This window comes from Neopsephotus bourkii, unplaced genomic scaffold, assembly GCF_033783945.1.
Source record: "Neopsephotus bourkii isolate Nb327-2 ecotype Australia unplaced genomic scaffold, CSIRO-AGI_Nbou_v1 NB_533, whole genome shotgun sequence".
Taxonomy (NCBI): domain Eukaryota; kingdom Metazoa; phylum Chordata; class Aves; order Psittaciformes; family Psittacidae; genus Neopsephotus; species Neopsephotus bourkii.
The window spans coordinates 1152878-1178896 of NW_026901034.1; the positions used below are offsets into that span (position 1 = coordinate 1152878).

The following is a 26019-nucleotide window of genomic DNA, read 5'->3' on the forward strand; positions in this document are numbered from 1 at the left end:
CCCAGTGTCTTAGGACGCATTCCAGTGGACTTTGAAGACTTGTATTTTAACTTTCCCAGTTTCCCATTTTTACTCTCCCTGCTGACTCCCCACCTTGCTGATATTTTGTTTTCTCCCCCGCACCATACTTTAATTACTCCCACAACCTATACTGTTCAGACCAAATTCTGCACCCCGTGCAGTAAAAATCCCATTCGAATTTTACCCAAACCTTTTTGTTACACTGGTACAATTTAGAACACAATCTGTCTCTCATTCACTACCAGGACGAAACAAACACACCTCAGTCTCAGGGTAATACATATTTTCCTTTTTGCTTTGCCTGTTTCCAGCTGTTTCAACTGCAGGAGAACAAAACAACGGATCAGAACTTCGCACTCACTTCGTACTTGGCTGTACATCTCACACATAAGTTCATATGGTCCCTGCCCGTAGGGGGTTGGGGCTGGAGGAGCTTTAAGCCCCCTTTAACCTCTCTGTTACCCCGCAGCACTGCCGCACGCTGCCCACCTCCACCACTGCGGCCGCAGCAGCTTCACGGCCGAACCCCATAAACACGTGGTGCAGCGCTGAGATCTCGCGAGACTTCACGGGAGCAGTCGCGTCGCCGTGGTTACCGGTGGACGCGCGGCCCTCCCGTTGAGGCAGGTAAGCCTTGGTTCGCGCCCCGGGCCGGTGCGGGAGGGTCTGCAAACCCAGCCGGGAGCGCCCTGACCCTGTTGGTGGCGGCAGGACGGTGCGCTGAGGCGGTTGCCAGCGCCGGGGTGAGGCTGGTACCTCTCATCTGTCTGGGGTGGCTGGAACTGGGGGGAGCGAGGCTGTGGAGTGCTGTGGGGTGCTGCAGACAGGCCCCTGGTGCGGGATGGAGCCAGTACCTGGGGCTGCGGGAGCCCTGTGGGGCCTGTCAGGAGCTGAGGCCTTTGGCCCCACAGCCTCCACTGTCAGTCAAACGAGAATCACAGAATCCCAGACTGGTTTGGGTTGAAAGGACCTTAAAGCTCATCCAGTCCCAACCCCCTGCCACAGGCAGGGACACCTTCCACTAGACCAGGTTGCTCCAAGCCCCGTCCAACCTGGCCTTGAACACTGCCAGGGATGGGGCAGCCACAGCTTCTCTGGGCACCCTGTGCCAGCGCCTCAGCACCCTCACAGGGAAGAGCTTCTGCCTAAGAGCTCATCTCAGTCTCCCCTCTGTCAGGTTAAAGCTGTACCAGGGTGAGCCTGGCTGAAAGTAGCAGTCACACCGAGCCCTCCCCTTGTGCAGAAGGCGCTGGGAGCTGCAGCTGGGTTCCTTTTACTGAGCAGCATAATTTTGGCATTACATGTCCTCCCTATGCTCCTCATGAGAGCTTCCTCACTGACAAAGCCCTGTACTTTCAGTGGTGTTTTGACAGCCAAGCCTAGAATAATGCCAACAGCCATGGCTGCTGGGCCCTGCAGATGCTTCTGGGAGAGGAATTGAGCAGTTTCATATTTCTTTTCCCCATTCTTTTTCCTGCAGAGCCATGGAGGTCTCTGGGGGGCTGTCTTCCAGAAAAGAGTCCACTGTATCTGTTCCCAGTGAGTCACAACCAACACCAGTACAGATCACAGTGCTGAAAGCACAGGACCTGGTAAAGCTCTTCTGAAAATGGTTTAATAAACAAAGCTAGAGTGATGTTGTGGGCTGTGATCCTGTTTGAGAGGAGCTGTGAGGTGGTTAGGGTTATTGGAAGGATTGGTGGGAATATCATGGATTCAGCTATACAACACTGTGGCTTCCTCTTCCCCACTGAGGGCTTGTTTGCACAGAGTAAAGGCTTGTGATTCATGTAGGCTGGGGAATGCACCTCCTCAGCAATGCTCCAGAGATGGGTTGAAATATCTCTCTCCACCTTCTCCGCCTATCTCTGTGTAAATGGCAGCTTTTTAAAGCAAAACAGAGTGAAAAATATGTATCAGTGAGACAAATACCTCTCCAAAGGTCTCACTTTGGATGTAAATTTGGCTTTTCATCCCAGCTACAGCAGTTTATATCATGTTGAAACCAAGAGAGTGGCTCCAGTTAGAGGGAAGACTGTGAGGTGGTTCTGATCAAACCATGACTCCTGCAATTTCCATGTGCAGCATGATGCACCCTGCTGGCCTTAAAGTCCTCTAGAGGCCCTAGCATTTAGGAGGGAATGCAGAGGAGAAGCTCAGCTAGAAAACGCAAATCCCTGCTTCGGCTCTAGTAGCAGGCAAAACCAGCAAACCAAAAGCAGCTCCCTGGGTTGCGGTTTTGAGGTTTTTATACTGTAGTTTTTGACCACCTCTCACACTGACAGGTTCATCAAACAGCATCTTAGGTGAGAAGTGTAAGGTATGAGGAGGAAAAACAACGCTAAAAAGGATAGACCCATGGATTAATTGAACGTGAAATGTTGCTTTGTGGTTTCTTATTGCTCCATTCTGAGAAACAGCTCTGGGAACAGGAGGGAAGGTTACGAAAGTGTGATAGTAAGAACAACAATATGAGAAAAAAAAAAAAAACCAGCTGTAAGAAGTGTGTAATCTGCTTAATTAGAGGTAATGGAGAGAAGTGTGAGAGAGGAGCCCAGGATAATTAATGGGACAAGGAAAGGTTAATTGGATTCTTCTGTTTAGCCATTCATAGAATGTACGCTCAAGGAGAGTGAGAAGGACTGAGAATTAAAACCAAGTGAATGAAATCTCCTTTTGTGCAAGAGCCAATACGGAACTCATTACCTCACCAACAAGGAGGGAGGGTGCTGAGGGTGGAGATCAGGTATCCCTGTGGCTCAAGACTAAAGAAAAGCTGGGTTTGGGTACGACAGCCTGATGTTCAGAGCGGTGGCTGCTGCTCCCTGTGTGGAAAAATAAACCATGTTCCTCCTTGAAACTGAAACCTCCTCATCTCTGCTTGAAGCAAGTGGTATGAAGGTGGTGTAGCAGCATATGGCAGAGCTCCCCAGAGAGCTTGCTGGAGCCCTTCTGTCATTTCAGGCCACTGGCAGCCATGTGATAGACACAAGTGACCTCTCAGCTCAGCCATGTAGCTGAGGAAACTACAAAAGTCTTGAGCTTCCTGGAAGCACAAAAATATCAGAATCAGCCAGAATCAGAGACTGGTTTGGGTTGGAAGGTGCCTTAAATCTCATCCAGTCCCAACCCCCTCATCCACCAGACCAGGTTGCTCCAAGCCCCGTCCAACCTGGCCTTGAACACTGCCAGGGATGGGGCAGCCACAGCTTCTCTGGGCACCCTGTGCCAGCGCCTCAGCACCCTCACAGGGAAGAATTTGTTCCTCATATCTAACCTAAATCTCCTCTGTTTAAGTTTGAGGCCATTACCCCTTCAGTGGGGTATTTTAGGATTTGCTTCAGCTGTGTCTTTCACTGCCTCTCATGCAGTGAAGCCCAGACCTCTCCCTCTCTGCTGCCGCAGATTTTGATAACCCCTGGGGTGTCACAGCATGGGAAAGCAGGAAAGTTCCCTCCTAAAAGCCAGGGAAGCCTAAGGTCTCAGCATGGCCAAGCTCTGCTCCTGTTCCCCATTTCTGTAGGGAATAGCAAAAGACCCCACTGGAGAACCCTGTCCTGGGCACTGAATTGAGCTGCCTGCCAGAGGCAACTTTGATCCTAGACCTGTTGCCTCAGAGCCAGCTGCTTAATGTGCCTTTTCTTGACAGAACACTCTCAAAAGCAACGTGTCAGTCACTTCAGTGTGCGTGGAGTTCAATGGAGTGGTCCTGGGAGAGTCCTTCAGGACTAATGTCCTGCCAAAGGGGACAGCAGACTACAATTTCACAACCAGCTTTGAGAGCAGCCCCAATGGGCCCAACTCCCTGAATGACATTGCACAAACCCCTGTGCTCTGTAAGTACCTGAATGTCCCTGGTTGGAGGTGGGAGTCACCAGCTGCCCTGCCCTGCCCTGCCCTGCTCTGCCCTGCTCTGCCTGCCTGCTGCGACTCTGACTGCAGGAGTCACACATTAAGAATAGCACTGCAGTGGTGGCAGGGTCTCAGAGCTTCTGTCCCCATCTCTGCCAGCTGGAAGGGTCTCCTTTCATGTTGGCCTGTGCTCCTTGGCTTCACTGTTCTTGTAAGCCCTGGGAGATGGAGTAGTAGCACATGCCAGAGCTGCCCTTTGCAGCCCCTGAACTGCTGGTCTGAAGCTGTCTGAGAAACTGCCACCTCCTCTCTTTTTCATCCCTCTAGTGACAGTGATAGAAACATTGCAAAAGGACAAGAAACAGAAGGACAGGACCACACCTCTTGGCCAAGCAGTGGTGGATCTTCTACCTCTGCTGCAAGGTACAACACTGACTTCCACAGCCTCTGTAACTATTTCTTACTCCCTGGCACTTTTGGATCTTTTCTTATGGATCCCTGACAAAGGAATTGAATCATAGAATGGTTAGGGTTGGAAAGGACCTTAAGAGCAGTTCCAACCCCCTGCCATGGGCAGGGACGTCTCACACTAGACCATGTCACCCAAGGCTCTGTCCAGCCTGGCCCTGAACACTGCCAAGGATGGGGCATTTACCACTTCTTTGGGCAGCCTGTTCCAGTGCCTCACCACCCTAAGCACTTCCCTCCTTTTGACAAAATGCTCTTTGTAGCACTGGGGAAGATGGGGTGACATCAGTAGGCCATGATTTCCCTAGGGAGGGTCTCACTCCATGCTCTCTCATTCCTGTTTCTTTCCAGGACAGTGTTCATTTCAGGTCACAGCTCCTTTACATGCAGTGCCTACCTCTCCATCAGAGAGCCTCCACCCAGAGGCCAAGGTATGTGGAATCTGGAACTGTTTCTTTGCCCCTTCAGCTCTCTGCTGCTTTTTAATGGGAAGATGAGCATGACTCAGCCACCTGGCTTATCACAGATGTTAACAAACTCTGTATATTACCAGCTTGGAGGCCTTTCCTTCTCCTCTTGATGTCTGTCCCTTGTTGCCTATGACAGGTGAAATCGTGCTAAGAAATGTTAATGTGTGCAGCCACCAAATCACTCTGTAAACAAACATTCAAGATGGAAAGCCCAGTGCTGAAAACCCAGAAAGAGAACAGCAGCATTAGCTGCCTGGCTTGATTAGTCTTCCTCTCTGTGGGTAAAATATCTCAGAGTCTGTTATTGTACCAGCTCTGACTGCCTTCCCCGCAAGGTCCTTTTTCATTCAGGTGGTTGAAAAGTACCTGGTGAATAAAGCATGAGACTGAGAAAATGTGTTTCATTTTGCTTCGAGCCTGCCTCCAGTTAGCACCACCAGTAAATTGAAGGGGAGGAGATTGCACTAACTTCTCTGTATCTAAGAGGTGTTACACAGTGTATGAGAGGGGCTCTCACTAGGGAGGAGAGATAATAAATGCTGAGCAGCTGGGTTTCGCTGCACACCATCTATTGGATTGGGACAGGTAATTAAGACTGAGATGGGGCAGCGCCAAACTGTGGCCCTGGCTCAGCATGCTCTGAATCACTGGGTGAAAAGTGATGTTCTTTTGCTGTGGCTCACTTTATGAGACCCTGACTCTTTCTCTGTGGCTCATTTTATGAGACCTGTGGAGCATGTGCCCTGCCTCGAGCAGGCTTCAATTTAAACAGACAAATCACCACAATTCAGACAAAGCCATCGTGAAATTCCCTTCCTAAGCTGGTCTGTTCTCTTTCATATTCAAGGTGAGGAAGAAGGCATTATACATTCTGGCCTTGGGTTTCTGCTGGCTTCTCCCTCAAGAGCAGGAGTGTTATAACTGTGAAGTTACTGGTTCTACTTTATCCTTGTTTTCTAGGGTGGCCTTGAAGTGACAGTGCGCACCAAAGAGCCTTTGCTTTCTGCCACACAGCTTTCAAACAGTAACTTCCTGAGCATCACACTGGAGGCAGCTTATTCTATCCCTGAAACGTTTGCTGCCACAGGACCCCTGCAAAACTACATGGCTTGCTTGCAAGTACCAGCAGCTGGGGAGGTGAGGAACAGTCCTGGCACATTGAAAGGTGTTTGGCTGCTTCAAAGTGGAGTGTTCTCCCACACTATGTAGCATGGAATAAGGCTGTGGGGTGCTTAGCTCATGTGCTTGTCCAACAGCAGCGTTTGCTGTGGGTGCTTGGGATCTCTGTGGTGTGATGTGTCTCTTAAACACAAAACAAGGTCTGCTCAGCAAGATTTGGATTGAAATGGCAGGTTCTTTTCCATGTGGCTGTTCGTTTGGTTTTTCTCCATTCTTTGTGTGTGGTGGAGTGGATTTTCCAAGCCAGGCCCCTGCGCTGCTGCTTAGCTTTGTTAGACCCAGCTTAGTGCAGCTGGCACTTGCTCCTGCTCATGTTGGACATGCAAGTCCATTCATTCTCATGTTTCTCTAGAAAGAACTCCCCTTGCTCTTCAAGAATGGCATCCTGAAGCTTGCTGGTGAGAAAGAGCCATTACCCCGGCCCAAAAAGTGGCCCCTTGCTAACATCATGGCCCCTGGCGCTCTGAGCATACCAAACTCCTTCATTGTTGGTGGTCCCTATGAGGATGAGGATGGAGAGCTCACAAAAGGAGAGGTGAGGAAGGACTGGCAGTGTCATGGCTGGGAGAGAACCAGCAGGTCTCACTGAAAGGACTGAGGAAGACTTGCATAGACTTGTTACAGGAGAAAGCAGGTGGTCGGTGCTCTGCGCAGTGTGCAGACACACAGATGGGTCCCCTAGGACAGCAGAGGAGAGTTCTGAGGGACCATGGGGCAGGTTTGGTGCCCAGAAAGCTACCCAGCCCTCAGCTGCTGGGCTGAGAGTTGTGTCGTTTCCTTGTGAGCCAGGCTCCTAATATGAATGGGATCTGGTGTCTGCAGGAAGGGCTGCTTGCTTACTCTGCTATGGTGATGGTGATTTGGACTCCTCTGTCTGACTTCCGTTCTCTCCCAGGGAACATTTTGGGAATGATGTAGATTGCTGTCCTGGCTCTGACCATGTGCTGTTTCTCACAGGACAGGGAATTTAGGATCCAAGCAGAAAGCATGAAGAGAGTTGTGTGGGACATGGAAAGTCGTTGTTACCTGGATCCTGCTGCAGTAGTCACGTAAGGGACCTGAGAGCTTCCCTTCCAGCATGGGGCAGTGGGGATAAACCACCCCAGAATGCACTCAGTTGGGTAACCTAAGGCAGGGAACAGCAACATGCAGGTGGTCTCACACCTCTTACATGATCAAAGCGTGGCTCTGCCTTAGTTCCCATGGCTCCTGTGGCTCACTGTTGGACAGAGGTGTTAACACAAGCAAGGGAATTAGGTATACGCCTTTAAGTGCTGGAGCAGCTTAGTTCTACAGTGGGAGAAGATGAACTGCCTGTAGCTGCTGTCTCCAGCTCATGCTGCCAGTAACTGGAGGTGGTGACTGCTCCCTCTGCTTGAAGGAAAGGACAGCACAGTTATGGAGGAGAGTGGCCCACACAGCTCTCCTCTGAGCTGCTAATTAAGTTTTGCTGAATTCCCAGTACATTAAAATCCTTTCACTCCATGTAGGCACTCTTCATGTGCTTTTTTATTGGATAAATGTTACCTTTAAAGCTCTAGACACGCTCAACATCAAGATGAGCATCCCATTCCTCTTTGAATCCCGCTTCATTCTTGGCCTCAGCTGCATCATCGCTGTGAGTTTCACAGCCAAATTAGTCCTCATGTGGAAATATTTCCTTCTATCTGGTTTGCTATTTAATTCTTTTCCCCCTACACTTTCATCAGCCTGCCTGCTGATTTCAGAGTTACCAAGCACATTGAATGGGAGCTCAGGGTCCGCTTGCTCTGAGCAATTCAGGATTTATACCAAAGTTCATAATGTTCCTTTGTATTCATTTCATTTCTGAAGTAGCCAGGGGAGAGAAGAAACCCAGCCTGTTAATCTTATGATTGTTTTATAGCTGCTTGTGCCATAAATGCACACAGTGGTGGATGGAGAAGAAAATGTCCCCAGCTTGCCCCAAAGCACGTACGTTCCAGTGGCCAGAGTTTCCTGTGTCCCATGGGAGCGGGTGGGAACAAACCCAAAGGGGGATGTTTTGGGGCAGAAAGGAGGGTGGTTTGGCTCTCCAGCTTTGTTTCTGCCTCTTCTCAGTGTCTTTCTTTGTGTTCAGTCTGCAGAAGCGCATTGCAGAGTGCCAGTACTGGCCCATGGAGGTCTGCAGGATATCTGCGGCCTTACCCAGCAAAGGGAAAACCAGCAAAGCTGACAAGGTAAAGTGGGAAGGGATGCGTTGTTCTGGCTTGTGGAGCAGCATTGTCCTATTGAGCATTTTCCTTTCAATGCCTTTGTAATACCAAAACCAGCCTTGAACCAGGCAAAGCGAGTCAGAGAGCTACCAGCTTTGTGAAGGGAATAATCAGCTTTACAGAGCTGTTAAATAGACAAAGGATCATATTTTTTTCTTATAGCATACAGAGCTCTGGCTGATGGTCTGTGGCAGCCCAGTGGGAAGGGGTCAGGGAGAGGGAGCTTTCTGAGAATTAAGGTAATTCACTGGAGCTGATGGGGTTGGAACATCTTGAAGAAATTCATGCCTGCTTTCTTGGGTGTAAATAAATTATGCTTTTGCACAAAAACTGGCGTGCTTTAAGAAAGAAACAGCCCTTCAGCTATGGTTCTGTTCATGGCAGCTGATTATGTGAGGGGTCCTAACCTGTTGCAATGCAAAGTCATTTAAGTTTGTCTAAATCCCTTTCAGCACCCACTGGTGCCAGAATGGAGACCCTTGTCACTTACCCTCACCAGTCTGCTGCTACCCCAGACACTCAGACCTCCTTAGCTGCCTTGATTCCTATCAGGGATGCACACCTCTGATAGGGTTACTTGGATTTCTAAGCACAGAGTAGATAATCTTACAGCTGTATCGCAAAAAGACCACCCTGAGGAATGGCATGAGAGAGAAAAGCTGCCCTGCACGCACTGGGATTGAATTGATATTCTACATATTGAATGACTCCAGTGTATTTGGCCAGGTCGTCTCGGCTGTGTGCCAGTGACAGAGAGCCACTGCCTCATCAGTGCAGCAGTTTGCTCTGTGGGCTCTTCTTAATGGGATTGGTGGCCTTGTTTCCTTACAGAGAATCACAGTCCGTTCACTGTCTCAGTCCCTTGCTCTGTGTTTCCAGGGAGATGAGGAAAAGCAGATTTCCTTCCATGGTGTGGCATATGTCAACATGATGCCTTTGCTCTGCCCTGGTGTGAAGCAGATCAGAGGTGCTTTTCGTGTCTGTGCCTACCAAGACAGCGAAGTGTTCAAGAAGGTGAGAGCAGACCAGACAGCCAAGCTCAGCCCCAGCTCTGCAGTTGGATTTGCACATATTGGGGTCGGGAGCAGGCGGCACAGGCAGTGTGGTGTTTGGGAGCAGGCACATGGGCAGTGTGGTACTCAGAGGCTGACTCCGAAACTTCATTGACTTTCTGGTGCTGGAGAAAAATAATAAGACAAGCTTTTAGGTGAAGAATCCTCAAAGGCAGGGGATTTTTGGGCATGCATGGGCAGGTTTGGGGGCTGGGAGAGGCTCTGAATCTCACTCCACTCCTTTCTCTGCCAGCAGCTGAGCAGGAAGAGATGTAAGAATGCTTCTCTCTCCCCAGTCTGGAACATGGGCAAATGAACTGTGCTGCTGGGAAAAGCAAACAGTGGCTCTAAAAGGATGGCGTTACCCCAGGCAACAGCCAAAAAAAGCTGTCACTGGAGCTCTTTCAGCTATAGCTCATGGAGGTTTATTTGTCTTTGCCTTTCTCCCACCTTTGTTGCTAAGAGTGACAGCTGCATCTCCATTTTCCCCCAGCACTCCTAGACCAGACCTGAGCTTGTTTCAGGAGGGCAGATGCACAAACCTGTTTTTTCTGCCCACATTCCCTGGAGTGCTGCTGTCCAGGCCACAGGAGCTGGGTGAATTACAGCCTTTCTCTCTGCCTCCACTGCTGGCTGTGGCAAATCAGAGCTTAGCACACAGCTTTCTGCTGGTCTCTGCTTCATCCATGTGAATAATGGCCTTATGGCTGTGTTGTTCTAATTGTCCTGGAGCATTTATCTGTCACAGTGCAGTGACACTGTCATTCTCATCCCCTGATTTTGTGGATGATTTGGGCTGCTCCTTGGGTCTAGGCAGTCTCAGTACAGCTGCTCCATCTTCTTCCCAGGAAGTTCTTGCTAGCCCAGTTCACATAACAGTGATGGCTGGGAGGGAGCAGCCTGTCTGTGGTCAAACTGTGTGTAAACAATCTGCCAAACCTGCTCCTTGACATGTGTCAGGGAAGCTGCTCCATGCCAGAAGGTGAGGTAGGAGCTGAGAGTAATTGCAAGGCAGGTTGAGGCACCCAAAACTTACAAAGCAGAACTGAGAAGTGTAGTCACATTCATCCAACAGTCTGCACCATCAGGCAGGTCCATAGCTGTGGGGCAGGTCCAGGTTCAAGCGAGGAATTCAGGCCAGCAGGTCAGGATCAGGGCAGCCCAGGGCTGGGTGCCAGCCTATCTAACATAGCTCAAGAATCAAGTGCCTGTGCTCAGTGGAAATGCAGCTCTTGAGAGAAGACAGAGCGCGCCTACAGAGATGTTCTCAGGCAGCTTGTTTCATAGTCTGACCTGAGGCTTCACAGCTATATGGTATCAGAGCTGGCCCTGAGCACCACAGCTAAACTAGGAGTGGAGGTTGAGCTTGTGTAGCTTCTTAATGTGTTTAGGACACTGACAATGTGTTTTGTGATGTGAGAGGTTAAGGCAAAGGGGTGGGGAAGCCCTAGTCTGGTCCTTGAATCTCTGTTCCTTCTGGTTTTGCAGACCAAAAGCCAGCACAGCGTTTTCCAGGATCTTAGGGGGCAGCTCAGTGTGACTCGGATGGGCTCAGGGACCTTAGGAATCGGTGCTCCCCTTGACCGAGCTGCTCCCAGCAAGACTCAGAAGGAAGACAAAGAGAAAAGCACCAACAAGAAGGTGAGGTCTAAAGAGGTACGTTGCAACACGGTTGCTCCATTTCCCCATCAGAGGTAGCTGGAGGAACCAGGGACTGATGCTGGGGTGCCTCAGCCAACTGAGAGATTATCTTTGGGAGATAGTGTTATCAGTACCTGCTGCCTGAAATGTCCAACTCACACCCTGGACATGTGAACGTGTGAGGCTTATTACATCTCAAACAAGACACATCTTTTCTTCTTCTTCTTCAACAGATGTCCCACATGCCCAAAGTCCAGTTGCCAAATGGCACTGGGGAAGCAGAAAACGCCGTGCATCTCAACCTTGAAGGACAGGTAATTATGTATCTCTAAAGAGAAGGAGACTTGCCAGACCATCACCGTGCTGGTGTCTCACACCTTGCATGCAGTTAAATTCTTCAAGAGTGAGCTGGACAAGGGATGTTTTGCGTCAGTGCTGTCCTGGAGTCCTCCCAGTGACGTCCAGCTGGAGGGCAGTCTAGCACTGCGCTAGAAGGTCTCTCTAAATTTAAAAGGGCTCCTTCAAATTTTGGCTTATTCCTCAGAACACTGAGAATGCAGCTTCATTCTGCAAGCAGATTGATTATCTGGGCCTCCTCATTTTTCCTAGACTGGCTTCTTGAGCTGAATTTTGCTGCAATCAATCATTCTCGGGTTATAAAACAAGCTGTATCTCTGCAGCTTGAAGGGGATTTGCTGAAGATCTGTAGCTATATGCTCAGTCTTCCATCATAGTGTAATGGCTCTAGACAGCACGACACTGAGACAGCAATATTTATCTTTATAGCAATACGTTGAAGCAGGAACATTCCTGGTGATGGAGATAAAGCTGTACAAGGCCTTGGTACCAAGAAGACTGCGAGAGGAGCTCACCAAACAGTGCGTAAAGCCCTGCTATGACGCACGGGCTGACGGCTCCTTTCCGCAGGGTAGAAACAGGGCTGCACAGAGAGCTCCCCCTAGGAGTGCTCCATACAGAAAATGCAAGGGCCTGAGCCAAAACCCACTGGAATCAGGGGGAGGATTTGGCCAGACTCCTTAAGGGGTGGTATGTGGTGTGTTGGGAAAACACTTATGTTCATCCCAGCTGGCATCTCCCTGCTATTCCTCTCAAAAGGAGAGATACCAGAGAAGCACAACAGTGCCTTTGTTCCCATCAGGGCTTTGTTTCCCACTAATCCCTGTGTGCTTGCCTCTTGCATGTGCTGCTTGGTCAGAACTGGCCACCAGTGTGGACTCCCCTGAGTAGCACTGCTCTAACTTCCCCATAGCCTTCTATCTTTTGGGTTTTACCTTTACAGGAGTTTTTTTTTTTCCCCCAGTCTTCTACCCATTCCTCAGCTCTCCTCTTAGTTTTCAAGTTGAACCACTGCAGAGCTGCTCTCATCTCTGCTGCTTTGATTCAAACACTTATCTGTCTGATTTGAGGCAGTTTCTTCCTCTCCAGTGGTAGCCCTGCTGTGTTTCAGTCTAGGAAAGGTCTAGCATGTATCATTTATTGACTAAAACAGAGAAAATGCAGCAAATGAATGAAGTATGACAAGTGCAGGTGGTATGTCACTCTCAAACAGAATGCAGCAGCCATTCCTTGCAAAGAAAGTGTGTGTGCCATCTTCTGTGCTGCCTGCTCTCTGCTAGGAAGAACAGGTTGAAGAAGGTGAACCACTGTAGAACGTTTTCCTGGCCCTCTTTATACCATTTCTACCCAACTGGAACTTGCTTAAATTCAGTGTAATTCCTCCACGTTGGCCTGCCATGAAGAATCCACCCTCCTGAGGGCTCTGAGTCTTGGGGAGCTCCAGCTGATGCTACATACATATGTCCTTGAAGAGGAGATCAGCAGATCTTTTTGGGGAAGGGCATTTAAATACATGCCTTAGTAGAAAAGCATAGCTCTCTTTCCTGGGCTCCACCCAAAAGCCTCTGTCAGCCTCTTGCAATTTGGTTTGCTAGCTGGGCAGGAGCCATCACACCTTTGCTTGGTGGGCTGGATTGTGTCCTAAGGACTGAAGGTGTTTTGGCTATCAGCAAGCAGGAAATCTTGATTAAAATCTCAATAAATTAACACTGTTTTGACACCAAGGGTTTTAATAAGTTCTCAGTAAAAGTTCTGGTAATCCCTGTGGGGTTTTGATGAGTATTTGAAAGGTCAGTGTAACTCTAGTAGTGGTAAAGCCAGGGTTGGGATGGTGCCAAGGGGTCAATGCCTGCCATAACCACACCATGATGTGTTGAGAGCTGCTGGGGTGGTGGCCTGGGCTTTAGAGTGAGAACGTTCTACAGGCTGATTTCTTCCATCCTCTCATTGACAGGGTCAAGCAAATGATTCCTCCTCGCCCTCTGCTGCCTCCCTGGACTTTAGGAGCCCAGAAGGTACATGCAGGAGCCTGTGGCCTTGCCTCTGCCACCTCTTCTTGCCCTCATACCTCTCACACAGAACCTTCATTCTCAATCTTAGCTCCACAGCAACATATACATGAGGTTTGAAGAGGAAATACACAGAAAGGGAACTTCTGGATGTGTTATCCTTGCAGTAGTATGCCTGCATCATTCATGTTTGCAGCCCATACAAAATGGAGAGATGTAGCAAGAGCAGGGAAGGCAGCAGTGGGAGTGTTTGGAAGGAAACAGGATGCTGGACAAAGAGGCTACCGGAACCTTAGAATCATAGAATCAACCAGGTTGGACAAGACCTTTAAGATCATCAAGTCCAACCATTCCCCAGCACTGCCAAGGCCACCACTGAACCATGTCACTGAGGGCCTCATGTACATGGTTTGTGAACACTTCGAGGGATGGCAACTCCACCACTGCCCTGGGCAGCCTGCTCCAATGCCTGACCACCCTTTGGGAAAGGAATTGCTCCTAATATCCAGCCTAAACCTCCCCTGGCACAGCTTGAGGCCCTTTCCTATTGTCCTACCCCTTGTTTCTTGGAAGAAGAGACCGACCGCCACCTCACTGCGACCTCCTTGGTAAATCTTAGATTTACCCCAGGCAGTCCCGGCAGTTTCTTGTCTCAGATTAGCCCATGTGCTTCCTCAGACCCAGACAAACATGAACAGAATCAGCCCTGAGCACTCTCAGGTCACCCAGAATATCTGAGGACCTTTGTGTGTGTGACACATCCTCAGGAAATGGTCTGACAGTGCTGGCTCATCTGTGCGCACAGAGCAGCCATCAAAGGAGAATGTCCCCAGGTGGCCCCTGGACAATAGTGAATTCAATGCACAGCGAGGAAGGAGCAGCACTGCAGTGACTGACCCCAGTGCTGCTGCAGAATTGATTCGTGCTGGACTGTCTGGAGTGCTTCCAGTGCTATATTTTGATTGTCACAGCACATGGAAGCTTCTGCCATGGAGAATATGGAGATTAGACACTGCTGAAGAGGGCTGCCTATGGGTTTAAAAGGCTTCCAGCAAATGTTTTTCTTACAGCCAATTTTACTGCTATAGAAGAGACACCAATGACTTAAATACTGGGTTCTGATGGAAAAGTATAGCAGAAGCAATATCTAATTATGGAGCTCTTTTGTATTGACACGTAGATGTATTCACAGCCCTCTGGCATGGACAGGAAGGGATGAGTGACAGACTAACTGGGACTTGCCTCAGGTGGAGTTCGTGGGAGGTGAAATCAAATCCATTTCAAGGTTGATGGCATGAGTGCCTTGTGAAGGGTGATTATTTCTTTATTTGTTCGTAGGCTGTGGAAGATTATCACCATCACATCACGAGCATTGCTGCTGCCATCCTAAATGAATGCCATGAGCTCTTTGGGAAGCAGCTGCCTGACCAGACAACGACAGATCACCAAACCCTGGAGGAACAGAAGCGTCAGCTCAACTTCGAGCTGAACAGCTCTGGCAAATATTTTGCTTTTAAGGAACAGCTAAAGGTAAAGAGTCCATTTGTGCTTTTCACTTCCCTACTTGTTTTCTCCTGTCAGTTTCTCAGTGAGGAGCTGCTGCTCCATGATGTGTGGCTCCAGATCCCATCCTGCTAGCTGAGGCTGTTGCAGGACATGGGGAGGGGGGATAGGTTCTCCTTCTAATGGAGCAGGCAAAGCTGCTTTGATCACACACCAGAAGAATCATTCCTGTCAATGGCGGGAGACTCCAAAGCTGGTCATATCCATTTGCCCGATGTTAATAGCCTGAGGAAGGCAAAACCTACTCTTACACACTCAGTCTGCCCTGGCAGACAGAAGGGGTTCCCCTGTCTCAGCTGGTCAGCCTTGGCCATGCTCCGCCTGGGGACCCCTTCTGTGTGCCAAGGGGACGAGCCTTCCCACATGTCGTTCCTAAAGGGGCACCAGTGTGTCAGGGAGAAACAGGGGTAGGAGGTGCAAAAGGAGCTCACCCCTGCTTGTTTTTATCAGTTCTGGGTTGGGATTCTTCCTCAGAACTAAGCTGGCTCTTCAGGCACAACCAGTGTGTTGTGGCTCTGCATGATTACAGAGCTGGAGGGGGGCACAGGGAGACCTGTCTTGTCCAAAGAGTCTCATGTCTCCACAGTATGCTGTAGTGAAGATTGTGAGGGAGAAATACCTGAAGACTACGGCATTTGAGAGCCAGGAGCAATTCCAGGCATTCCTCAGTGAGCTCTACGTGTACCTCATGGACCAGATGCACATTGCCCTGAATCAGGTAGGGAGAAAGCTGGGATACGACTTCACTGTGGATCCAGGGCTAGACACTGCATCTAGTGAAAGCCAGGGGACTTTTGCCTTCAAGACAGACACAGGCTCATGCTTTCCTTTGCTGCAGTTATCACAGGTGGGCCTCAAGCCACGTTCAGAGGCAGGGGAGACTGAGATGAGCTCTTAGGCAGAAGCTCTTCCCTGTGAGGGTGCTGAGGCGCTGGCACAGGGTGCCCAGAGAAGCTGTGGCTGCCCCATCCCTGGCAGTGTTCAAGGCCAGGTTGGACGGGGCTTGGAGCAACCTGGTCTAGTGGAAGGTGTCCCTGCCCATGACAGGGGGTTGGGACTGGATGAGCTTTAAGGTCCCTTCCAACCCAACCAGTCTGGGATTCTATCATGATTCTGTGAGTTGCAAGTAGTGGATATTTGCTGTCTCTGTGTGGCAGATGTACCTGGGAATGACAGAATGTGTCCCACCACAGGACAGGACGTCTTGCCATTCAGCTCCAGCCATACCAGGCTGCACTCGGCATAGTGCCAGACTGAGGACTGCTGCTGTACTGGGATGAACCATTCTCACCCTCTCCAGGGTAGCACTCTGTCTCTCTTCTTCCAGCTGCTGTTTGAGGAAGCTGCTCCTTCTGCCCCTCCATCTCAAGTGACCCAGAAGCAGCTCTTGCTCTTTGCTCATGAGGCTCAAGTCATCAAGGACTATAAGCTGGCATCTCTCTACCACCAGCAGGTAAAGGAGCCCCTGTTCTTTCCTGACCATCTCCCATGTGTCTGGGCTGGCAGCCAGCGTGGGGCCATGCTGCTGACAGCCCTGACTTGTGCAGGGAGAAAGGAGGAGAATGTGATGGGGATACTCAGGCTGAACATGTGTGAGAGATTTTCTAGGGAGATGCTGCTCTCTGGAGGATATGAGACAGGGCCTGGCCAGGTCACTGAGGGTGTCAGCCTTGAGGCCAGGGCAAATGGGGTGAGCTGCTCCAAAAGGCATGCAGTGTCAGTACTGGGGACACTGGGCCCTCAACAGGAAGCTAGGAGGATGTCAACTGAAGTTGGAGGATGTGTGTTAGGTGAAGGAAGTTTAGAGGAAGCCCAGCACAATCCCAGTTAAGGGAAATCCTAGCATGTGATGTAGACGAGGGCTTGGTTGTTGCTAAACTGGGCTGGGGTAGCCAGAGGAAAGCTGTGGTCACTCCAGTATTGTCTCCAGTCCATTGTGTGTTCTGAGCACAACTGCAGCACTCCTCACTCCAGCAATAGTCTCTTTTTGTCTAGAGGATAGCTAAGGACCAGTACAACGTCGAGTGCTGGCTGGACTATGGGGCATTCTGCCTCCTGATCGAGGAAACAACCAAAGCCCATGAGTGCTTCCAGCAGGCCCTTTCTCTGGATCCCAATCACATCCAGAGGTGCTGTGTGCTCCTGGGGGGTGGCCAGGTGTGTGAGGGTGTCCTGCAAGGCTAACCTGCCTGTCCCTGTCCCCAGTTTGCTGCTGTGTGGGATTACAGCTGCCATGCTGCAGCACGATGAAGAGGCAAAGGTTTTATTTGAGGATGCCTGCTGCTTGGAGCCATCCAGCGTGGTGGCCTGGACACTTTCAGGTACAAAACCAAGCAGCCTGTGTGCTCGAGACATTCCTCTAGAGCCAAGCATTGCTGCTGCTCCCTTCTCTAATCTAAGGGCTAAGGGAAGGATTTTGCTAAGGCTGGATGTCTGCTTGCAGTTCTCTTTCTGTCTCACATAGGTTTGTTTTATGAGCTGCAGGATAATAATATTCAGGCAGAAATGGCCTTCCGTGAGGCTAAAAAGCTCTTGCAAGCACAGCTCGCCAAGGAGAGGAGCATCCCTGAGGCTGCTGAGGGAGAAGGAGGTAAAAAAAAGCCCATTTCTGCTGGGTGTATGAGGTGTCACAGCCCAGGCCCAGAAGACGACTTGCCAGGTAATGCTGGGTGAAACCAGGAGGTGCCCCAGCAGTGGCAAGAAGGGGGCTCAGAGCAGTGAGGGAGATGGTGAACAGTGGAAGGGGATGCAACACTTCTAAGTGTTTCTAAGAGGAGAAATAGATTTATAGAATGGTTTGGGCTGGAAGGGGTCTTCAAAGCTCATCTAGTCCAACCCCCCTGCAGTGAGGAGGGACATCTTCAACTACATCAGGTTGACCAGAACCACATCCAGCCTGGCCTTGGATGTCTCCAGGGACGGGGAATCCACCACCTCTCTGGGCAATTTGTGCCACTGTTTTACCACCCTCATTGTAAAGAATTTCTTCCCCACATCCAGCCTGAATCTCCCTCTTAGTTTAAAACCACTGCCATCATACAAAGGCTAAGGGAAGATGTGGTCTGTGAGCTACAGTAGACCACAACTTCACTAGCGAGAAATAACAGCACAAGTGTGCTGCTTCAAATGTTGAAGCTCCCTGAAAGCATCACAGCCAATGCCTTGTCTTACCCACAACCTACTAAACGGACCAGTCTTTGAACTTACTTTTCTGCCCCAGCCCAGTGCCACTGATAAACTGATGTGTGCAAAGCAGCCAGGGTGGCTGGAGGAGAAGAGTGTGCTTCTGGAGGCTTTGGGAGGGCAGAGATGCCCCTGTGCCAGTCATACATGACACTCACGCCGGTTTAGCTTTAACCAAAGCTGTTGCTGTGACTTCCCAGTGCAACCTGGAAATCACTGCCTCATCAATTCAATGGACAAACTGCTGGGTGGTGATCCTGAACATCAGGCTTCCTCTGGAGCCCCACTGAGTCCAGCCTAACTTTGAGCCAAGACTTACTGTCCCAAGGCCCAAATATGTGGCCAGGCTGCGGGAAATGTTTATTTTTACTGTTATTACCACTCCATGCCCAGTGCCTCATGTCGTATGCCTTTTTTTCCACCTTCTCATTATGAGGAAAGAGATATTCATAGAATCCCAGACTGGTTTTGGTCGGAAGGGACCGTAAAGCTCATCCAGTTCCAGCCCCCTACTATGGGCAGGGACAGGGGAGGGACACCTTCCACTAGACGAGGTTGCTCCAGGCCCCATCCAACCTGGCATTGAACACTGCCAGGGATGGGGCAGCCACAGCTTCTCTGGGCACCCTGTGCTAGGGCCAACCTGTTTCAATTCCGTATTGCCTCATTTATACCTGTTTCTAGCTTCACATGGTAATGTTGTACTCAAAACACTAGGCCCTCCTACAAAGAAACTTCTTCCCAGTTCTGAATATCTTGTAGATCTTTTATATTTTCTCCCCTCCCCATTTCTGCAGAATCATAGAATGCTCCAAACTGGGCAGTTTATGGCAAAACTGTTTGCATCTAATAGCTTTTGGGGATTTCATTACAGAGAAAGTTCCAGATGGTTCTGCTGACAAACTGACAAAGGTGGTGGAGCCTGCCCCGGCTTGTGTGGCACCTAAGGAAGAGGCGACTGCACCAGAGGCAGCCCCGAAAGGTATGGAGATGAAGGAGAGTATCTTGGGAGCACTGAGCTGTGACCCTCCTGATGCCAGGTCAAGATATCATGGCTTGTTCTTTCTAGCTGGGAATCTCCAAACAAAGTAGGTTCATTCTGATTTCCGGAGCAGCACATCTCAGGAGGGACAGCCAGTGGGCGAACACAGCTTCCTCCCTACATGTCAGTGCACCCAGTGGCTTTTATTGGCTACCTAGGTGTCTCCCTCCTGAGATGCCAGCTCTTAAACTGTCCCTGTGGATCTCCCCTGCTCGTGTGTTGTGGGATTTGCCTCCTCTACAGCTCCACTTTCCCAGGGGTGGCAAAGAGATGGCAGTGCTGGGTGCTTTGGGTCCCCCTGGGTTGGTTTGGGGGGGGGCAGGGGCCTCACAGTAGTTAACTCTGACAAGCTTCACTCATAAATTCCTACCTTTTCTTCCTCTGAGCTTGGACTGGAAAGCTACTGGGTCTAGAGCATCATTTCTTTTCACATCTCTTACAACACTTAAACCCTTTAGACAGAAACACCAAGTTAATCCCTGCTTCAGCCCTCCCTGCCACCTCCTGGGTTTCACACTCTGTTGCTGGGATTCCTCTGTCCCTGCCAGGGTCTCAGGCCCTGCTCTGGCATCTGAAATACAACTTGCCCCCGGAACTGACACATCTTCTTGCAGCGGTGTCCCCTGCTTCAGGACTTGGACAACCTCCCTGCACGATCTTCATGGAGACAGTGGAATTCCTGATGAAAGCCAATGCTGTCCAGGTCAGCTCAATGTGGAGTGGAGGAGTGGGAAGGGAGGTTTGGTCTTCTTCCAAAGAGCTCCAGCGAACTCCAGCAAACCCCCTCTTGGGCATGGAGAACAAGCTGTGGCTACTCCTAATGCTGAGGGAAAGAGGGAGCAAACCCACCCAGAAATGCAAACCCGTTCAGCCCAAAATGCTGGTGGTGGACATGGTCCCCTCAGGTAGGTTCTCGGGGTGCTCAGCTCAGCACCACTTGCTGCTGAGGGAGCAGCCAAGTCACAAGTGGTGAGATGCATTAGTGTGATGCTTCCAAGACTCATTCCTTGTTTGAGACACTTGTGTATGTCAGAGTAAGTTTTGTGTCACCTGTGGAGTGTCCCTCTCCCACACAGCCGGCTCTGTGGGACCTCTCTGACTACCACATGATGCTGCCTGCCTTAATTTTACATGGCAGAAAGAGTTTCTTAAAGCAAACCAAAACTAGAAGTAATGGAGTTAAATATTTAAAGGAGGGATAAAGAAAGAAATCTCCTGTGTGTTTTGTGTTCATGGAAGTCAAATAAGTGCTAGTCAGCCTTCCTGCCATGTCCTTCTGGGGTGCCTATGGTTTGCCTGCTCTCTTAACGTGATGGGTGTCCTTCTTCCACAGTTTATTCACAAGGCCCTTGCCCACGAGCTGCTGAGCCTCCAGGGAGGTCCCTCCAGTGGGTACTATTTGGTGCTGGCCCAGACTTACTTGCTGAAAGAAGAACTCTCCAAATGTGAAGAATGTCTCTGTGAGGCTGTTAGGATTGACTGCATGGTAACCCAGTGTGTGATCACTTGCCTCCTGTCCTCTCCCACACAGACACGCAGCATTTCTGAGTGGGGACGCCTCTCCCTGTAGCATCTGCCTTTCTTTTCCCTTTGAATGTGTACAGCCTCTTTCTATTTGTGGGTCAGTCTCTGTTTCATGAGGAACAAGGTTGCTATTCAACAGTGGCAAAGTGGCTTTGGGGAGTTGGGTTGAATGGAAGGCAGGTTGAATGGAAGGCAGGGGGAAGCTTACAATCCTGAATGCTCTCTGCACATTCACCATCCCTGGGGAGCTTGGCATAACCAGGACACTGTGCAGGGAATGTCTGGAGGGGGCTCCCATTGCAGGCAGCCACTGATCTGGTTTTAACTCTGTACATAGAAATCTGCCCTGCTATAATTAAACGCCGCTCAGCTCTTCCTTTCTGCTGCTGACTGGGTCCCTGCCCCTCTCTCAGTCTCCCTCCCTCTCTTCTCTCAGCTACATCTCACTCCTGGGTTTGTGTGCACAGAATCCAAATGTTTGGGCTCAGAAAGGGCACCTCTGCTACCTGAAGAAAGACTTTGGTGAGGCAAAGGAGTGCTATGAGCGAACCATGGGGTTTATGGAGGATGCTGCGGATATGCACTTCGTCTACCTGCGCCTGGGTTCCATCTACCTGGAGGAGAAATTGGTGAGGAGCCAGCAGGAGTGGCAAAAGGGAATCTGTCACAAAGCAGAAGATTCCAGACCCTGGGTATGAAACACCATGAGCTGTTGCCATAGCCAACATATCACAAGCCAGCAAATCCTGGAGTGCTGTGTTCCTTTGTGCCAGCTCTGCATCCCAGGTGCAACATCTCTGGGTGCTGCTGAGCCATTTCTCATCATCCCAGACACCAGGTGACTGTACCAGTACCTGCCAGCAGAGTCACTACAGCAGGGGCAGCAGGCAGGCTCCAAGTCCCCCAGTGGAGACAGTGGGGGTCTGAACCCCACCAGAGATGGGAATTGGGTGTTTAGCAAATTCACAGAATCCCAGACTGGTTTGGGTTGGAAGGGACCTTAAAGCTCATCCAGTTCCAACCCCCTGCCACAGACAGGGACACCTTCCACCAGACCAGGTTGCTCCAAGCCCCGTCCAACCTGGCCTTGAACACTGCCAGGGATGGGGCAGCCACAGCTTCTCTGGGCACCCTGTGCACCAGAGAACCTCAGCACCCTCACAGTAAAGAACTTCTGCCTTACATCTAACCCGAACTTCCCTGCTTAAGTTTGAACCCATTCCTGAGAAAGGGGGTGCTGTCTGCAATGATGTGTTTGCTGCAGAGTAACGTGCTTGTGTACCCTCTGTGGCAGTACGGTCGGGCGAAGAAGATCTACCTGCTCGCCTGTGACAACTCCGCATCCTGCCTCACCTGGCTGGGGGTGGGAATCGCCTGCTACAGGGTAAGTGCCTACAGGTGACCTTCCTTTAACTGGTGGTGTGGCCTGGGCTGCTTTTCCCCTTGCCCAAACTAAAGCTCAGCTCCCTGTGAAATGAACACTCCTGAGGGATGCCGTGTGCTGCGCTGTGCAGTCCTGCCTGGCACCGTGGGCTGCTGGTATAGGAGATGTTGGAGCCGTCACCCCCACAACTGCTTTGGGAGCAACAATCCTTCCCCTCATCCCACTGCCAGGGCCTTCCCCAGGGTGTCCAAGCATCATGTAACCCAGCCAGGCCTGAGTTCTGCTCCAAGCACTTGTCCATGACCTGCACGTCACCACAAAGGAACTAGGCAGAATGTCAGGAATCTCAGTGCTTTCCCTGCCTTGAAGAATCCAGCATCTCTGACAGGCTGCCAAGGACACTCTGACCCTGGCACTGTGGTATCAACCAGGGGTTCACCTCATGAGGCTTCTCCATTGAGATGTGGCTGAGGGAAGAAACAGGGAGAGGACTTGAAATTCTGTTTCCCCCTTGGCCAAACATGCATCCCCTGGGAGCCAGAGAGGTGAGTGGCAGCCTGGGAGCTGGCTGCAGCCTGCTGGGCACTGGCTCCTGTGCCTCCCTGAGCCACCCTACACGAGGAAGAAGGATCATAGAATCCCAGACTGGTTTGTGCTGAAGGGACCTTAAATCTCATCCAGTCCCAACCCCTGCCACAGGCAGGGACACCTTCCACTAGACCAGGTTGCTCCAAGCCCCGTCCAACCTGGCCTTGAACACTGCCAGGGATGGGGCAGCCACAGCTTCTCTGGGCACCCTGTGCCAGCACCTCAGCACCCTCACAGGGAAGAGCTTCTGCCTAAGAGCTCATCTCAGTCTCCCCTCTGTCAGGTTAAAGCCATTCCCCCTTGTCCTGTCCCTACAGGCCCTTGTCCAAAGCCCCTCTCCAGCTTTCTTGTAGCCCCTTTAGGCACTGGAGCTGCTCTAAGGTCTCCCCTTAAGGAGCCTTCTCTTCTCCAAGCCGAACAAGACCAGTTCTCTCAGCCCGTGTTCACTGCTCAGTTCCCCAAGGCGGAGGAGTTCATACTGCTTTCCTTATGCCTGGGTCTGATGTGTAAATAGCGGGTGCTCCCACAGGGGGTCGGCAGTCAGCAGTGAGAGGCTTATGTTTCAGCCTTGACTGCTGGATGCTAGCTCCAGGGGTAACTGGTTGTTTCTGCCTTAAATCCTTTCCCCACATCCCTGTTGGTGAAACCCTGCCAGATGCTTTTGTTGCACTGAGACCTTCGGCTGTTAGAGAGATTCTGAAAACCCTTCTCCCTCTGTTTGCCTCCTGTCCATGACTCTCCTCTCTCTCTCAAGCTGAAGGAGATGGTGGAAGCAGAAGATGCCCTCTCTGAAGCCAATGCCCTCAATAACACCAACGCTGAAGTGTGGGCATATCTCTCCCTCATCTGCCTGCATGTGAGTGCCCAGCCCACCACCCCCATGGTCTATTGCAACTGCTCACGAGCCTGAACAACATGGTGTAGATCTTGGTGGTAAAGTCTGGGGGCTGTACTGGGAGAGGGTGAAACATTCTGATGAGCATAGCAGTGCCCTCCTTCACTGCCTGCACTCACTCCTCCAGGGCCCATCCTTTGTGCTGAGCTTTCTTACCATGTGTGATCTCCCCGAGGGAGATGATCATTATGGGATGATGCCCTCACTGCTCTGTGTCCTTTTCCCAGGGAGGACGGCATATGGAGGCAGAGCAGTGCTACAAGTACGTCCTCAAGGTCAGTGTCTGCACTGCTGCAGGGTGGCCAGGGCAGGGCAGTGTGTGGCCAGGCACTGGCCAGAGTGTGCCCCACTATGAGTCATGGAATCACGGAATGGGTTTGGGTTGGAAAGGACCTTAAACTCATCCACTTCCAACCCCCTACCACTGGGGACAAGGAAGAACTTCGTTATATCCAACCTCAATCTCTTGTATTTAATTTTGAATGTATTACCTTTGTCCCATCACTATACAGTCCCTAATGAAGAGTCCCTCTCCAGCCTCCTTATAGCCCCCCTTCAGATATTGGAAGGCTGCTATGAGGTCTCCACGCAGCCCTCTCTTCTCCAGGCTGAACAGCCCCAACTTTCTCAGCCTATCTTCATACGGGAGGTGCTCCAGCCCTTGATCATCCTCATGTCCTCCTCTGGACTTGCTCCAATAGCTCTGTGTCCTCCTTACATTGAGGACACCAGAACTGCATGCAGCACTGCATGTGGGGTCTCACGAGAGCAGAGCAGAGGGGCAGGATCACCCCCTTTGACCTCCTGGTCAAAGCGTTTGCCCTTTGACTTGCGAGCTGAGTTCGATGGTTCAGCACGGAAGGGCTGAGGCAGGAAGCCATGGGAGGGTTAAAGCTGCCCTGCCTGTCGCCCTTGTCACGGCGGTTCTGTCCGGGGGTCGGGGGTGTGCTTGTGCTTCTGCCCTGCCTGACCCGCCGCTTTCCCCGCAGCTGGGCCTGACGAACGACGCGCTACTGCGGGAGCTCCGCGCCGCCCAGCTCCGGCTCGGCTTCGGCAACCCGGAGCTCTGAGCGCCGGCTCCGCAATAAACCCCCCTATCCCCACCGCTCCTGTCCGGCTCCTTCGCGACCGCGCCGGGCCCGGCCGCTGGGGGGCGTGCCACGCACGCGCTGAGGGGCGTGGTTCGGTGTGCGTCACGTGACGGGGTGGGGCCGGGCGGCGGGCGCGGATTTGCGGCGGGCACGCGGGACGGTTGAGCCGGCGGCGCGCGCTATGGCGGCAGGTAGCGGCGGGGGGGAGTGTGGGTGCCCAAGGGCGACGAGAGGCTGGGGACGAGGGGAGCGCTCGGAGCACGATGGTAACGGGGGTGTCACCGGGGCTGGCGCGGCAGCGGAGCGCGGGGGGAACAGGGGAGTCACCGGGGTAAAAGGGAGGCTCGCGTCATGGGGGGCTCCGGATGCCGAGATACCGGGGGTACCACCGGGGCTGGGGGCTCGGAGCATGGGGGTGTCACCAGGCATGAGTGCGACACCGGATCTGGAGGGGGCGACACTCGGAGCACGGAGATACCGGGGGCCTCACCGGGGTTGGGAGGGTCGCGTTTCGGATTAAGTAGGGCTCCGGACACGCAGATAACAGGGATGCCATTGGGGCATGGGGGCTCTGCCCATGGGCATTCAGAGCACGCGAGTAGCAGGGGTGTCACTGGGCTGGGAGGACTCGGAGCTCGGGGATTACCATATCTGGCACTGGGCTAGAGGCAGGGTGGTGACACTGGGGCTAGGGGCAACTCGGGTTGTAGAGGTAATGGGGCCATCACTGGGGATGGAGGGACCCAGAGCATGAGGGTAATGGGGCTGGTAGCGGGTCTGTCACCAGGCTCAGGGCACAAGGTTGACACCGGGGCCGGGTAAACTCGGGACATGGAGATGACTGGGTGCCAACAGGACGGGGAACCTCGGGACGCAGGGACAGCAGCGGGGTCCGCGGTGCGGGGGGCACCGTCCCCCCAGCGCTCGTGGTACCAGCAGCCTGGCAGCGGCCATACCTGAACATCTTCAAGCACTTCCGTGTGGAGGAGTGGAAGCGCTCTGCCAGGGAGGGGGACGTGGCCACCTTCATGGTAACACTGGGGACACTGGCACCAGGGCACGGGGGGACTGGCTGCAGTGGGCACCGCTGATCCCCCATGGCCCTGTGGTTCTGGCAGGACACAAGGCTGAAGGGAACTGTGTACCGGATACGGGGCTCCATACCTGGCAGCAGCTACCTGCAGCTGCCCCGCACTGGGACACAGTCACTGGGGCTGACCGGGCGCTACCTCTACCTGCTCTTCAGGCCTGTGCCTCACAAGCACTTTGTTGTCCACCTGGATGTCACCACCGAGGTAGGACACTGGGCAGCCTCGTTAAACTGCCATCATTGTTATTGTGGCTAATGGAAGGGTTGAGGGGTGGCACTGGTGGTCTTTGGGGGAAAAGGTTGGCCGACCTTTGTTGTCACTGGTGTTTTATCCTGGAAATGGTTTCTGCCCTCGTGGCATTTCTGCTGGTGACAG

At 51.7% G+C, this 26019-nt stretch overlaps 2 protein-coding genes across 7 annotated transcripts in view; both read left to right on the forward strand.

Annotated features, from left to right (window-relative positions):
• The first annotated feature begins 667 nt into the window (after positions 1-667).
• Positions 668-24563, forward strand: CFAP70 (cilia and flagella associated protein 70). 2 transcript variants are annotated; one of them, XM_061350674.1, is made up of 28 exons: positions 668-736; positions 1502-1613; positions 3671-3857; positions 4201-4296; positions 4693-4772; positions 5772-5948; positions 6343-6525; positions 6948-7039; positions 8089-8188; positions 9104-9238; positions 10765-10917; positions 11151-11231; positions 11704-11795; positions 13229-13289; positions 14622-14813; positions 15433-15564; positions 16174-16299; positions 16842-16975; positions 17052-17167; positions 17311-17436; positions 18904-19011; positions 19686-19774; positions 20405-20557; positions 21063-21224; positions 21890-21979; positions 23322-23423; positions 23690-23737; positions 24452-24563. In XM_061350674.1, exons 2-28 carry the CDS (start codon positions 1506-1508, stop codon positions 24530-24532), a joined length of 3204 nt encoding a protein of 1067 aa, XP_061206658.1. In that variant the 5' UTR covers positions 668-736; positions 1502-1505; the 3' UTR covers positions 24533-24563. The 2 variants fall into 2 exon arrangements, with proteins under 2 accessions (XP_061206658.1, XP_061206659.1); XM_061350675.1 differs by lacking the exons at positions 668-736; positions 9104-9238 and having other exon boundaries at positions 842-1613.
• A 126-nt stretch (positions 24564-24689) lies between these two features.
• WDR90 (WD repeat domain 90) overlaps positions 24690-26019 on the forward strand; it is a 34969-nt gene continuing 33639 nt past the window's right edge. For 4 of the 5 annotated variants that reach the window (XM_061350698.1, XM_061350700.1, XM_061350701.1 and 1 more), the window contains exons 1-3: positions 24698-24744; positions 25409-25584; positions 25672-25848. In XM_061350698.1, the coding sequence (XP_061206682.1) occupies positions 24735-24744; positions 25409-25584; positions 25672-25848 (363 nt within the window). In that variant the 5' untranslated portion in view covers positions 24698-24734. Of the gene's footprint in view, positions 24745-25408; positions 25585-25671; positions 25849-26019 lie in introns of all 5 variants that reach the window. The other variant, XM_061350702.1, reaches the window with a different exon arrangement.